At 44.1% G+C, this 16,295-nt stretch overlaps 1 protein-coding gene across 3 annotated transcripts in view; it reads right to left on the bottom strand.

Annotated features, from left to right (window-relative positions):
* LOC129825339 (kelch-like protein 29) overlaps positions 1 to 16,295 on the bottom strand; it is a 398,302-nt gene that overhangs the window by 30,757 nt on the left and 351,250 nt on the right. For all 3 annotated transcript variants that reach the window (XM_055885359.1, XM_055885361.1, XM_055885360.1), the window contains one exon: positions 585 to 767. In XM_055885359.1, coding sequence (XP_055741334.1) covers positions 585 to 767 — 183 coding nt within the window. The remainder of the gene's footprint in view (positions 1 to 584; positions 768 to 16,295) is intronic.

Genomic DNA, 16,295 nt, shown 5'->3' on the forward strand with positions numbered 1-16,295 from the left:
CTGCACACTGGTGATTTCCCCACTGAGCGCCTGCCTCCCCACAGACACACACAGGCCAGGTCCATGGGAAATGAGAGAGGGGAGGAAATTCTCTCTTAGCGTTTCTAGTGTTCTGTTTCACAGTCCAACATAAAGGTCTACCTCTGTATAGGAGATGTTCACAAATGGAGACTGGACGAGAACAGAGACCTCTGGAGGAATATAGTACAGAGAACAGAACAGAGACCTCTGGAGGAATATAGTACAGAGGAGAGAACAGAGACCTCTGGAGGAATATAGTACAGAGGAGAGAACAGAGACCTCTGGAGGAATATAGTACAGAGAACAGAACAGAGACCTCTGGAGGAATATAGTACAGAGGACAGAGACCTCTGGAGGAATATAGTACAGAGGACAGAGACCTCTGGAGGAATATAGTACAGAGGACAGAGACCTCTGGAGGAATATAGTACAGAGGACAGAGACCTCTGGAGGAATATAGGGGAACAATAATATGAAGATCATTTTAAAACGTTACACTGGATGTATGGATAAACAGATATAGATATACTGTATGTGTGTGACGGTCCACGTCGTTAGCCTACCTGACAGGTAGATGTTGTCCCCAGCTGAGATGACGCTGAAGAACTCTCTGTCGTAGAAGGGCAGGCTGGCCAATGGGAACCACTTACTGTTCTGAGGGTTAAAACACGTCACCGCCGTCAGAGAGCGCTGGTTCATACTGATGGCCTGACGACCACCAATTAACACTATCACCTCCGCCACACCTAGAGGGACAGAGGGAGAGGAGAGAAGGGAGGGAGGGGGAGAGAAGGGGTGGGGGGAGACAGAGAAACTCATAAAACAAGTGTTTGCAGAACCTATCATACGGTGAGGTTGCTGTTTTTGTGCGTTAGAGCAGTGTTTCTGTTAAAAGGACCCGCCAGCCTATTTAATTGGTTTGGAGCAGCAACTGTCAGAGGTTCAGGTGCAATAATTGGTAGTATTTATTTACAATGAAATGTAAATAGTGGTAGCACAGTTAGGATCCTGCGATAGCATAGGAACTAGCGACATAGTTGGGTTCAAGTAATGTTTGTAACAAACAATTAGTCCATTTGTGTGGGGAGAAATATGACATGTGATAGATCACAGGCAAATCAGTTTCAGAAATGGGCTGTGGTTATTGTAGCCTCGGAAGTGGGAGCCCAGGTTTGTCACGTACTAAACAGGATTTTGGAAGGTTGTGGACTATGGTTGTGGACAATTCCTTTTGGGTGATGGACATGGCTCTAATTAGTCTACAGACGGCACCAAACTTGGCTTCAGATGGTTTTCAATTTAGCTGCCTGCAGGCCTTGTTTATTGTTATTTCCAATTCAATAGCCTCTCAGGGATATGCAAAACCAAAATGCAAACTGACAAAGTTTCCTCTTGGTGCAGGAAAGTGTAGTGTGTAAAGTGGGAAATATAACTCAATTATCTAGACAGCTCTCTCTGCCATCTGTTAGGCTGCAGCAGCACTGTACTCTCCAGTCCCATACAGATAACTCTCTTGTCTGCATCCCTCTTTCTCTCTCCCTCCCTCCTTCAGTCTCTACCTCCATTGCCACAGAAAACACTTTTATCCCACTATCTCTACCCCCCAACCCTCTTCTGCCCCCTCCACTCCATTCCCATAGATGCACATCACTTCCCTCTCTGTGCTAGTGAGACTCACAGCATGGCCTCAAACCCTTACTAAATCAATACGCTAAATCAATGTGTGGATATTCAAGAACAGCAGCACTGCAAACACAACAGCATTTTAATTCTGGTTCTCATCTAATTCAGAGCAGCACCTCCATTCACCTGTGTGTGTGTTTTGATCAGAGCTCTCAGCCAGTATAAGTATTCTCTCCATGTTCAGTGCTCAACCATGGTGTTCAGTACACTACTGGTGCCTCATCTCTCACACACTGTTGGCATACGCGGTATAAAGATGCTAGTGATGTGTATGTTTGTGGTTGCATGTGTGTTTGTGTGTGGCAGCATATGCTGTATAAAAACACCAGTGATCCAAAACACAAACACATTGGCTGTCTGCCACATGTATCTCCAGGCCTCTTAGTCCTCAACAGCAGTTTGATAGAGGGAGGGAGGGAGAAAGGGAAAGCCAAAGAGAAGGAAAGAGATCTATTCCTCAATCATTCCATAGCTAGGATTCTAACCGCTGGCTCATCTTCCTGGATCAATACTCCTTCTCCTCCCTCGTTCCCCTGACAACCACCATCCACCACTCCTTTTCTTCCTTCACCATCCTTCCATCCCTTTAAACATTGCGGTCATCTTTTAACTAAAGCTGCTCTCCAGCTTTCCTTATTTTCTCTTTTCCTGTCTTTCTCCAGGGCTGTTCAAATACAGCGAGAGCTTTTGATAGAAAAGGAGAGGAGAACAGAAGGCTTTAGTGGGATGAGCAGAGAGAAGAGGTAAATGCTGCCACAGCTGACACTGGGATAGGATGGATGGAAACATGCACTGCTTCTTCCAAAGATTGAGGGCAGTTTAATCACAAAAATGGGCCACAAATGTGCTAGAGCTTTACCAAATATTAATATGTGTTGCTATTGTAACTACAAAGATAAGGGTGAATGAACACTGACTGATTATTAAAGCAGAGGAATAGTGATAATATATAGGAAGATGAGAGCAGTAGAAAAAGATTTACCGCTGAGTGCAGTGGTATTCAGAGTGGCAACAGCACAACCATCAGGTACCAACTACAGCACAACTTCAGCTGACACACTGCTCATATACAGTACAATATTGCTGAATGTGTGATTCTCAGTCCTGAGGTAAATGCCAACCATGTATCTCGACACAGAACATATACAAGAAACATACATAATGTGTTGGTTGAATGCATGTGTGTTTAGATCCTTGTTCTCTCTACATCATCATGCATCATAACAACCTGAAGGTTCATACATACACCAGGGATGGTGGAGTAACTGCCAAGATAAGCGACTCATCTTTTTATTTTTCAATTGCAGAATGTTTTTGTTAGTGAACATGACATCTGGATGGGAGGTGGGACACCTCTGTCACCTGCTCTTAGAGGTCAAACAGAGACACTTCTCCACTTGTTAGGGAAGTGAAAAAAAGGCATCAAAAGAAAGAAAAAAAACTGAAGGACTGTTATTTTCTCTCTCTTTCTCTACCTACCCTGTCTTTGTCCTTGGCCCTCTCTGTCCTCTGGTAGAGTAACTAGAAACTGTTCATATGTAGCAGATCCAAACATGGAGCCAAAACGTCCTCTGAGGGTTGTGAGACAGCCAGGGTGAAAGTGAATCCAGCCAGTGGTGGATCACATCACGGGTAGAGCTGCTAGACGCGTGTGAGCATGCAGTACATTCTCCTTGACAACAGATCCACACAGGGGCTGATGTCATTCAGCTGCTGAAACAGTGGGGGAAGAGGAAGGATGTATGGAGGGATGGAGAGATAACCGAGATGCTGACAGCTTGTGTTCTCTCCCGTGTCGCAACCATGAGAGGAAAGGAGGAGTGGTGAGGGGCGAGAACTCTGGCAGGTTAGCTGCCCACCTGTTGAGCCTAGCTTCCACGGAACACACACCACAGCCACTGACTCCTATCCCTGACACCAGCATGCTCCCTACTGTTCACACACACACACTCCCTGTCATTTACATCACAGCAGGACTAAGTAAGGGTTCCTCCTCCACACGCCATAGGTGCTTACACACAAATGTTTCTCGGGGAGCTTTTATTTCCTGTACACACACACCTTTGCTGCACCAGTCCAGTTTCCTCTATCTCCCGCTTTCTCAATGAAATATAATTCAATCTACTTTATTGACATGGAAAGCAAAACCTTTACATTGTCAAAGTAAACATGACAACAACGGTACAACAAGACAGCACTATACAGGAATATACTAGACTGTTAGTAAAAAATCAATAATGATCATGTTCAGTGGTAATAATATTAACAGCAATTACAACCAATAATAATAATGAGAATTGTAAAAATACAGTTAATACTGGTTCTAGGTTTAACCTGACTTCTAGAAAAGGCATAGTAATGACTAGTAACAGTATGGAAAAGCCAGAACAGAACAAAAAGTCAAATATTAATGATTTGTTGTGAAAGGAGGAGGATAAAACACAGTATTTTTATTTAGATATGCATTTAAGTTAATCGTTTAGGTTTTCACATTTATCTTATAAATTTGGGTAAAATTGTATTTCTATGACTAAATATCTTTCACAATTGAACAGAAAATACAGCTCCGTCTGTACCTCTCCTCTCTGCGTTTCTCCTTGTTCTACTCCCTACTCTGACCCTTCCTCTTTTTACCCAATGGCTAAACCCTGCTCTCTCCGTCATCCCTCTCACCTCAGCCCCGCTTCCTGTTGTAGTTTTTATTTCATCTTCTCCCACATCTCAATCTCTTATATTTCTTTACTCAGCTCAATCTTGTTCTCTCCCATTGCCCTTGTCTTCTTGGACCCTCTTTTTCCCCTTAATCTCACTCATAGTCTATCACCTTTTCCCCTCCGCCCAATCGCTCCCTCTCCTCCTCCCTCTCTAACCTTATGGTCTCTCTCCCAGAGGGGTAATATGGTATGGTGAGGATCGGGAGGCCAGGGGACTCAGAGTGTGTGGCCCCAGCTGTGAGAGTATTCTGGCATAGAAACAAGTAGTGTGTGTTTGTGGCCTGCTGTGTGGGGACTAGCCAGGTTGAGTGACAGTCACAATGGGACAGGGACTCTGCACTAGCAAGCGCTCTGCCAGCCCACACACACACACACGCTTGCACGAACTCCATACCAAATGTGACCGTTTGACCTACCTAAGACTACCCACAGCTTCAGATTCATACAATCTCACACTCATCCAGGCTGCTAATGTGAAAATCATTAGATATGCAGATTTGGTCTGTGTCCATGTATGTATGGTGTGGGCAAACTGCATATTCTAGCTCTGGGTAGACACTGAGTTAAGTCAGCCAGCCAGTATCCATCTTGTATCCAACCCCAGTACCAACTTCAGTGGGTTGAGTCACTGACGTGATCTTCCTGTCTGGGTTGGCGCCCCACCTTGGGTTGTGCAGTGGCGGAGATCTTTGTGGGCTATACTCGGCCTTGTCTCAGGATGGTAAGTTGGTGGTTGAAGATATCCCTATAGTGGTGTGGGGGCTGTGCTTTAGCAAAGTGGGTGGGGTTATATCCTGCCTGTTTGGCCCTGTCCGGGGGTATCATCGGATGGGGCCACAGTGTCTCCTGACCCCTCCTGTCTCAGCCTCCAGTATTTATGCTGCAGTAGTTTGTGTCGGGGGCTAGGGTCAGTCTGTTATATCTGGAGTATTTCTCCTGTCTTATCCGATGTCCTGTGTGAATTTAAGTATGCTCTCTCTAATTCTCTCTCTCGGAGGACGTGAGCCCTATGACCATGCCTCAGGACTACCTGGCATGATGACTCCTTGCTGTCCTCAGTCCACCTGGCCGTGATGCTGCTCCAGTTTCAACTGTTCTGCCTGCGGCTATGGAGCCCTGACCTGTTCACCGGACGTGCTACCTGTCCCAGACCTGCTGTTTTCAACGCTCTAGAGACAGCAGGAGTGGTAGAGATACTCTTAATGATCGGCTATGAAAAGCCAACTGACATTTACTCCTGAGGTGCTGACTTGTTGCACACTCGACAACTACTGTGATTATTATTATTTGACCATGCTGGTCATTTATGAACATTTGAACATCTTGGCCATGTTCTGTTATAATCTCCACCCGGCACAGCCAGAAGAGGACTGGCCACCCCTCATAGCCTGGTTCCTCTCTAGGTTTCTTCCTAGGTGTTGGCCTTTCTAGGGAGTTTTTCCTAGCCACCGTGCTTCTACACCTGCATTGCTTGCTGTTTGGGGTTTTAGGCTGAGCTTCTGTACAGCACTTCGAGATATCAGCTGATGTAAGAAGGGCTATATAAATAAATTTGAGTTGATCCTTCACCTCCATGCAACACCATGGCTTAACTTGGTAAGTGGTCAGAAAGCTGTGTCGTCATGCCAACAGCCATGGGTTTTATATTCATTGGACATATTTAGACCTGAGGTCACACTACCATTTTAATGTACGACGTGATATTTATGTATTTGTTCAACATCTCACCAATAAGACGAGAAACAAACATCTCCACCTAAATATTTCATTTGACGCTCTACTGCATCTTTCCACATTACAAAGAAAGAGATATTATTATGATATGATGAAGAAATTTTGCAAGCTTTGGATTCATAGTGTGTGTGTGTGACTCACCATTCTCAAGCAGTGCGGACCATGCTGCATTCCTCTTTAGAGTAACACAAAGTAATCGCACACTACATTGGTTCTTTAAAACAAACCAGCCTGAATAATCACTCAAACGAGGCACTGGAAACTTACACAAGCATGCCCGCCCGCCCGCCCACGAATGCACACAAATGTGACCCGATTCAGGAAACTAGGCGGATGTCGCAAGTCACGACTTCACAGGAGAGCCGTTTCAATGTTTAAAAAAAAACTTTGTTTTTAGCAAAATGCATTTTTTGCACTTTCATGTGCCTTAATATCAAACTTGTATGCCATCTGTACAATTGTACAATACAATTGTTAAATTACGAGCCCAGTTTGTTTAGCGACAGAAAAAGTTAGCAACCTTCCCGCTAGCCATGATCGCCTGAGATAATGAGTGGGCTGGACATGCCGAGAGATGAGTTCAGATTGGTTTACCATAAAGCACGCGTCTGTCTATTGGAGCTGGTCAGTATGTTTTGGTAATCGTGACGAACGTGGCTTTATTTTATTTTTTTATGCATAGTAAACCTGAATAAACCTACTGTCAAGTTAAAGTGTACTGTTAGCTAGCTAATGTTAGCTGGCTGACTCGCTAGCTAAAGTTGTGTATGCTCTCCACTTTCTAGAGGACCGAGTTTTGAAAAGTGGAATTTGAGTACGATAGCTAAGGAGATGGAGAAAACACCAGTCTGGATTACATCGTCAAACTAAGGCAACCATGCATAGCATCACACAGGAGACGCATCCAACCATGATATATACTGGTAAGATTCAGATATTACACGTTCCTAATTTTGACAGAAAGTGGTTTCATTTCAAATGTACTGTTAGCTAGCTAACGTTAGCTGGCTGGGTCGCTAGCTAACGTTACATGTATGATCTTATTCTTAGTAGCTATTTCAGACATTTGCTTGACTAGTTATAACCATAGAACCGGGTTGGTTAGCTACCTGCAGATTCATGCGTCATGAGTTGTGATTATGGTCCATTGTTTAGCTAGCTAGCTACATCTTAACAAAAGACTGCACTCTAATTTTGACTAAGTATTTTTATTTCAAGTTAAAGTGTACTGTTAGCTAGATAACGTTAGCTGGCTGGCTTGCTAACTAACGTTACATCATGCGTTGGGATTCATTGTTTGCCTAGCTTGCTATCAAGCTACATTTCTTAAAATACTCGTCTTAGTGTGCCAGTGCGCAGAATAAGTGATGCATTTTTGAATGCTCAACACCCGTTGAATATGTCCGGTGTCGGTAACAAAGCGCAATTCAATTTTTGCCAGCAGCACAGTTAGTCACCAACGCTCTGGATAATATCAAAAAGGCCTAATCAGCTCTCCTAGGGTGAGTAAAATGGTCAGAGTGGGGTGTTCTCTCATTAGGTGTCTGGAAGTAGCTAGCCAATGTTAGCCAGCTAGCTTGGGTGCTTGACTGTGTTGTGAGGTCAGAGCTTTCGGAACAACCCTACTTATTAGCCAGAGCGTCCAGTGTTCTCTCTGAACGCAAAACCACAGATAGAAGCTCTCAGATGTATGGAAGCTGGCTAGTTAGTACATAACGGTTTGATCAACCCTTAAAGAGATGGGTGGGGTTAAGGCTTAAGAGGGTGTGAACAATGCTGAATGAGTGTAGACAAAGAGGGCTCTCCAATAGTAGTACCAAAACATTTAAAGACCGTTTTCTCAAAAGGGAGTTTACAAGTTGATCAAATTTCAAAGCAGAATTACTTTCCCATTGTTCCTCAAATTCAGTGTATTATAAACCATTTTGTAGCTCTGAGTCTCTACTTTCATCCACCATAAAAAACAGAATAAATATTGCTACATAAGAACAAATCCAGGTGGTGAACCACAAATACCCAAAATAACAAACCCTATAATTGCCATCCAAAATCACACGTTTCAAGTACCATCTCCCAAGCGTATGGCTGGAGTGGAGGTGGTGACAAAAAAATAAATGAGAAATAAATTATATTGGCTGAAACAGGGCTCTAGTCAAGGCAGTGTGTGAATTAGGGCTGTGCTTCAGACGAAAGACAGATTGAAATAGCATATGATCTTATGATCTTCTCTGTGCTCTTCTGTAGTTCTCATTTCTGTCTCAGTGGTCCCTCATGTCTTCCCCAAAGGGCCAAGGTGGACCAGAGGTCTGAATAAGATGTCACCATTCTAAATGTAGGACGCGTGTTTCAGCCTTTAAACAGTCTTCCCAACATCTCCACTCCTCTGGACCTGCAGGCTACTCTATCCACTGAGTGCGTTTCTACTTCTTGACTTTTACTGTTTTAAAATGACCCTTCTCCTGGAGAGCTACTGGGTCTGCAGGCTTTTGCTGCAGCCCTGCTCTAACACCTCATAACCAAGGCACTGATGAGCAGCTGATAAAAAGCCTGCAGACCCATTAGCTTTCCAGGGGTTGGCCATCCCTGGTTTATATTCACCCTTTAGCTAAATCTCTTTCTAGGTGGAGGGTTGGCCATCCCTGGTTTATATTCAACCTTTAGCTAAATCTCTTTCTAGGCGGAGGGTTGGCCATCCCTGGTTTACATTCATCCTTTAACCTTTTGTCAATTGGGAGGCGCCATTTCGACTTTGTAAAAATTTGTTCCCAAATTAAACTGCCTCTTACTCAATTCTTGCTCGTACAATATGCATATTATTATTACTATTGGATAGAAAACACTCTCTAGTTTCTAAAACCGTTTGAATTATTTCTCTGAGTGAAACAGAACTCATTCTGCAGCACATTTCCTGTCAGGAAATTAGATTTCTGAAATCGGGGTCACTGTTCTAGGGTCAGTTTATAAGTCCCCATGTAAGCTATGGGGCTACATGCACTGCATACGCCTTCCTCTAGATGTCAGTAAGCGGTGAGAATTTGAATGGAGTGGATTCCACCATCTGGGGCACTATAAAGGCTCATGGAACGGAAGTACCGTTCTTTTCAACGGGGCGCCTGGCGCAAGAGGGACATCACAATGGCGTCCTGAAAAGCTTTAGTTTTAGCAGTTCTATATCTCCGGCTCTGATTTAATTTGATTTGTCTTAAAAACTTCATAAGGTAGTTCATTTAAACCGACTTATAGCAGTTTATATCAGTTTATTGCGATTTTCTGGAATTACTTTGTCTTGCGCTATCGCGAGTTGGACACCTCTCAGGTGGATGGCTAGCGTTAGCTGCTATTTCTACAGGAGAAGAGGACATCTTTCAACCAAAAGACGATTGTTCTGGAGAAAGGACACCTTGCCCAAGATTCTGATGGAAGCTCAGCAAATAGTAAGCAGTCTTTATGTTGTTAATTCGTATTTAGGTTGACAAATGTCAAATAATAATTCCGCCATGAATTTTGGTGCAGTCTCGCTTTAGCGCACGCTGTATGCGTAGTAACGTTAATTTTAAAAATCTAACACAGCGGTTGCATTAAGAACTAATGTATCTTTCATTTGCTGTCCAACCTGTATTTTTTTAGTCAAGTTTATGATTACTCATTGATTAGAATAGGTGCCTCTCCAAGATGGCGCCGGACAGATTGCTTGAAGTTTGGCCACTAATCACATTGTATAAACATGATTTCTGCCGCTAAATATGCACATTTTCGAACAAACCCTATATGCATTGTGTAATATGATGTTACAGGACTGTCATCTGATGAAGAATATCAAGGTTAGTCAAAAATTATATATCTTTTGCCTGTTTGTTACGATCGCTAACCTTTGCTGCTGGTAAATGGTTTGTGTTTCTGGCTATTGTGGTAAGCTAATATAATGCTATATTGTGTTTTCGCTGTAAAACACTTAGAAAATCTGAAATATTGGCTGGATTCACAAGATGTTTGTCTTTCATTTGCTGTGTATTTATCAGAAATGTTTTATGATGAGTAATTAGGTAATACACGATGGTCTCTGTAGTTATTCTAGTTGCTTTGGTGAGAGTTGTGATGGAGGCTGCAATGGTAAACTATGATTTATACCTGAAATATGCAAATTTTTCTAACAAAACATATTTATTGTATAGCATATGTTATCAGACTGTCATCTGATGAAAGTGTTTCTTGGTTAGTGGCTATTTATATCTTTATTTGGTCGAATTTGTGATAGCTACCTATGCAGGAAAAAAATGGTGGAGTAAAAAAAAGTAGTGTCTTTTGCTAACGTGGTTAGCTAATAGATTTACATTGTGTCTTATCTGTAAAACATTTAAAAAATCAGAAATGATGACTGGATTCACAAGATGTGTATCTTTCATCTGGTGTCTTGGACTTGTGATTTAATGATATTTAGATGCTAGTATTTACTTGTGACGCTATGCTAGGCTATGCTAGTCATCTTTTTTACTGATGGGGGTGCTCCCGGACCCGGGATTGGGAGGAAGTAGAAGTTAACCAAATATCTTTCCAGGTTGAGGGTTGGCCATCCCTGGTTTATATTTAAATCAAATCTCATTAATCACATACACATGGTCAGCAGATCATTCACGGGGCCATGTATCGTGTATCGTGAGATTTTGAGTGAAAACCTCCTTCCATCAGCAAGGGCATTGAAGATGAAACGTGGCTGGGTCTTTCAGCATGACAATGATCCCAAACACACCGCCCCGGCAACGAAGGAGTGGCTTCGTAAGAAGCATTTCAAGCTCCTGGAGTGGTTCGCCAGTCTCCAGATCTCAACCCCATAGAAAATCTTTGGAGGGAGTTGAAAGTCCATGTTTCCCAGCAACAGCCCCAAAACATCACTGCTCTAAAGGAGATCTGCATGGAGGAATGGGCCAAAATACCAGCAACAGTGTGTGAAAACCTTGTGAAGACTTACAGAAAACGTTTGACCTCTGTCATTGCCAACAAAGGGTATATAACAAAGTATTGAGATAAACTTTTGTTATTGACCAAATACTTATTTTCCACCATAATTTGCAAATAATTTAATTAAAAATCATACAATGTGATTTTCTGGATTTTCTTCCCTCATTTTGTCTGTCATAGTTGAAGTGTACCTATGATGAAAATTACAGGCCTCATCTTTTTAAGTGGGAGAACTTGCACAATTGGTGGCTGACTAAATACTTTTTTGCCCCACTAAGTATATAAATGAGCGATGGCCGAGCGGCATAGGCAAGGTGCAATAGATGGTATAAAATACAGTATATACATGTGATAAATAATGTTTACATTACTCAAGTGGCATCATTTAAAGTGACTTGTGATCCATTTTTTAAAGTGTCCAGTGATTGGGCCTCAATGTAGGCAGCAGCCTCTTTAGTGATTGCTGTTTAGCAGTCTGATGGCCTTGAGATTGAAAAACAGCTTCTGTCTCTCGGTCCCAGATTTGATGCACCTGTACTGAACTCGCCTTCTGGATGATAGGGGTTGTGAACAGTCAGTGGCTCGGGTGGTTGTTGTCCTTGATGATCTTTTTGGCCTTCCTGTGACATCGGATGCTGTAGGTGTCATGGAGGGCAGGTAGTTTGCCCCCAGTGATGCGCTGTGCAGACCGCACCACCCTCTGGAGAGCCTTGCGGTTGCCGTACCAGAGTGGGTTACAGCCCGACAGGATGCTCTCGATAGTGCATCTGTAAAAGTTAGTCAGGGTTTGGGGGGACAAGCCGCATTTCTACAGCCTCCTGAGATTGAAGAGGCGCTGTTGCACCTTCTTCACCACACTGTGTGGGTGGACCATTTCAGTTTGTCTGATGTGTATGTCGAGGAACTTAAAACTTTCCACCTTCTCCACTGCTGTCCGTTCGATGTGGATAGAGGAGTGCTCCCTCTGTTGTTTCCTAAAGTCCACGATCATCTCCTTTGTTTTGTTGACGTTGAGTGAGAGGTTGTTTCCTGACACCACACTCCGAGTGCCCTCACATCCTCCTCCGTCATCTGTAAACTTGATTGAGTTGGAGGCGTGCATGGCCACTCAGTCATGGGTGAACAGGGAGTACAGGAGAGGGCTGAGCACACACCCTTGTGTGGCCCCAGTGTTGAGGGTCAGCGAAGTGGAAATGTTTCCTACCTTCACCACCTGGGGGGCGGCCCATCAGAAAGTCCAGTACCCAGTTGCACAGGGAGGGGTTGAGACCCAGGCCCTCCAGCTTGATGATGAGCTTGGAGGGTACTATGGTGTTGAATGCTGAGCTGTAGTCAATGAACAGTATTCTTACATAGGTATTACTTTTGTCCAGATGGGATAGGGCAGTGTGCAGTGTGATAGGGCAGTGTGCAGTGTGATGACGATTGCGTCGTCTGTGGAACTGTTGGGGCGATAGGCCGGTAAAGTGGCGGTGATATGATCCTTGACTAGCCTTTGCCTTCTTGGGTACAGGTACAATGGCAGCCATCTTGAAACACATGGGGAAAACAGACTGGGATAGGGAGCGATTAAATATGTCCGTAAACACACCAGCCAGCTGAATTTCTTTCCAGGTGGAGGGTTGGCCATCCCTGGTTTATATTCAACCTTTAGCTAAATCTCTTTCCAGGTGGACGGTTGGCCATCCCTGGTTTATATTCAAACTTTAGCTAAATCTCTTTCCAGGCGGAGGGTTGGCCATCCCTGGTTTATATTCAACCTTTAGCTAAATCTCTTTCCAGGTGGAGGGTTGGCCATCCCTGGTTTATATTCAAACTTTAGCTAAATCTCTTTCCAGGCGGAGGGTTGGCCATCCCTGGTTTATATTCAACCTTTAGCTAAATCTCTTTCCAGGTGGAGGGTTGGCCATCCCTGGTTTATATTCAACCTTTAGCTAAATCTCTTTCCAGGTGGAGGGTTGGCCATCCCTGGTTTAGATTCAACCTTTAGCTAAATCTCTTTCCAGGTAGAGGGTTGGCCATCCCTGGTTTATAGTCACCCTTTAGCTCCATTTCCAATTGAGTGTGTTGGTGCATTTGAAGATGTTGACTATTTGACTACTGATTCATCAGGCTCACCTGGAGGTCTACTACAGTTCAAAGCTGCCGCTGGCCTCTCCAACCAAACACACCACAAGGCTTCAAACCCATGACTGGAGCTACAGGAGTCTAAACTGTGATAGAAGTCTGTGTTTGACCCTTCCAGGCCTGCTGCTATGCAGTTTGTGGGCTCTCTCGATGGTGCTGTGTCTGTTTCATCATTTCTTATGTAGATGCTGGGCTTGCGGCAGGTGAACTTGATCAGTGCAAATGGTCAGAGGTAAGATTTTTGTCATTACAGCTCATTTGTGTTAGTACACTTGGCTGAGCTAAGTTAACAGTTTGGCTATAGCCTTTCCTTACTGGGGATACATTGAACATTGCTGTGAGGAAGGGGCCTGACGTGTGTGTGTGTGTGTGTGTGTGTGTGTGTGTGTGTGTGTGTGTGTGTGTGTGTGTGTGTGTGTGTGTGTGTGTGTGTGTGTGTGTGTGTGTGTGTGTGTGTGTAATGCAATCCACCCAATGAACTTTCAGCACAGCACTAGCTTCTGATGTAATTCACAATGTAATCCCTCAATTCCTCAGAATACATAATGAAAGATAACACGCATATACGGTCTCCAATTAGCAGCGGAGAATCACCTGAATGATGTGTGAGTGGGTCATTATGAGTCAACACTGTACTAAACACTCCCATAAGCACGCAGAGGCAGCTTAGGTAGGCCATCTTATACAGCAGAGTTTATATCAAGATTCTTTAGCAGGTGTATCAGACAGTTACGTGACCTGATGTGGTCAAGAGAGGAACACGAGGAAAAGATGGAAGAGGAGGTTGAAGAATTGTTTGAAGAGGTAGAGGAAAATGAAGGGGAAAAAAGATCAGGAGGTGGTGACGTAAAAGAGGGGAAGTAGAGGGGGAGAAGGGATGAGAGAGTAGCTGGTGGTCTCCTGCTGTGACACCAGAGACAGCTGGCAGGGAGATAGGTCTACAGACACACACAGATTGAGTGCGCACGGCAAGGGTTTCGCGCCGTTTCTCTTTCTTTTTCCGCTTGAGACTTATCTTCCCAGCTCAGGTGGTGCTCCGTCTATACGTGCTCACATTTACCAGCTCAGGTGGTGCTCCGTCTATACGTGCTCACATTTACCAGCTCAGGTGGTGCTCCGTCTATACGTGCTCACATTTACCAGCTCAGGTGGTGCTCCGTCTACGTGCTCACATTTACCAGCTCAGGTGGTGCTCCGGCTATACGTGCTCACATTTACCAGCTCAGGTGGTGCTCCGGCTATATGTGCTCACATTTACCAGCTCAGGTGGTGCTACGGCTATACGTGCTCACATTTACCAGCTCAGGTGGTGCTCCGGCTATACGTGCTCACATTTACCAGCTCAGGTGGTGCTCCGGCTATACGTGCTCACATTTACACCAGCCTGTGCATAAGCTCCGACACCACATTCCCTCAATTCTTATTAAAAAAAAATGTAATTCCTTCTCTCCCTCCATATCTTTCCCCATCCACCATCTCTTCGTCCTCCTCCTCCTGTTCACCATCAGCTGTAAGTGATCTTTATCTAGAGCAGGTGTTCCAAACTCAGTCCTGCGGCCTCTCCCTGGGTGCATGTTTTGGATTTTGCACAGCTGATTCAAATAATCAAAGCTTGGTGAGTTGGTTATTTGAATTAGCTATACAAAACCCAAAATGTACTCCTCACCATTAGGAGTAAGTGACCTTTATCTCGAGGCAGCCTCTCCCAGCCTCCCTGTCCATCTGACCGGGCCCTGCTGTGCATCTCAGACCCAGTCAGACAGATGACCAGATGGCCAATCCAACACCATACTCAATCTCACACTAACCAGGGGCCAAGCCTGACCAGAACCCTACATTCTAGGCTGTGTTCCCGAATGGCACCCCATTCCTTATATAGTGCACTACTTTCACCAGGGCACGTGTGGACAAGGGAACCATTTGGGAGGCATTCTTGGAGACAGTTCTGACCTCAGATGAGAGAGAAGTAGAGTTTTTTTTACAAAGTCAGACGAATAATACTTTTCATTGGCTAGTAGTTAACACCACTCTGCAATTAAATACAAACCATTAAACTAACACCATTTACTTTCCGTTTACCGATGAGTGTGTGCACACCTTGAGCAGAATGGAGAAGGCAGGCTTGTAAACTGTCCACACCACAAAGTGACATTTGTTTAGCAATTACCTTAACTCCACCAAGCAGAAAATGTGTTATTCCTGCTGTCGGTGTTAAGCTCTAATAAGTTTCACGCAGGCACACACACACCACACACTCACAGTAATTAGACAGCTCTTTATTGAGGAGGGACCAGAGAGAGACGTGGCAGAGCGGCAGGAAAATCTAACGGCCAAAAGCAATTTACTTTTCGTCCGTCCAGGGCTACTTATTTCCATAAATATCTGATTTAATGATGTAAACAAATTGAATGGGACTGCCTGAATGGTTGGAAGTGAAGTGAATAGTTGGCCGGCTGGAATAAGAGAAATGTCTGGACAGCAGTTGGTGTTTAGAATGCCCTAATATATGTTTATGTGTTGGGCCTACTGTAAAAGCACCCTGAGTTCCTCAGCCCAGAAACACTTATGGTAAGCCATCCAAAGATTTCATAGTAAATCGGTCTGTGCTTGGCTCAAACACAACCCAAACTCTGTTTGATTTTGGGAAACCAATACATACATATTTTTTATGCGATCAAATAATTTAATCTTGGGTAAAATGTCCTTCTCTTCCTTCCTTCCTTCTCATGGCACAAATATCAATTTCAGTTTATCTTTATTGCTCCTTCTCCATCGCATGTCCTGGCATGCATGTGACAGCTTGTGTGTGTGTGTGTGTGTGTGTGTGTGTGTGTGTGTGTGTGTGTGTGTGTGTGTGTGTGTGTGTGTGTGTGTGTGTGTGTGTGTGAGAGAGAGTCGCATGTAATCGAGTCCGATTCACATGTTGCTAATGGTTGCCGTTCATAGATGGACTTATACATAGCAGGACATGAACGCCTCAACCTGATAGATGGTGAGAGACAGTACCACCATGAGTGCATATTCACAAGCATTCTCTTGTCAGAGGAGGCTGGTTTAATG

This window comes from Salvelinus fontinalis, chromosome 27, assembly GCF_029448725.1.
Source record: "Salvelinus fontinalis isolate EN_2023a chromosome 27, ASM2944872v1, whole genome shotgun sequence".
Lineage (NCBI taxonomy): Eukaryota > Metazoa > Chordata > Actinopteri > Salmoniformes > Salmonidae > Salvelinus > Salvelinus fontinalis.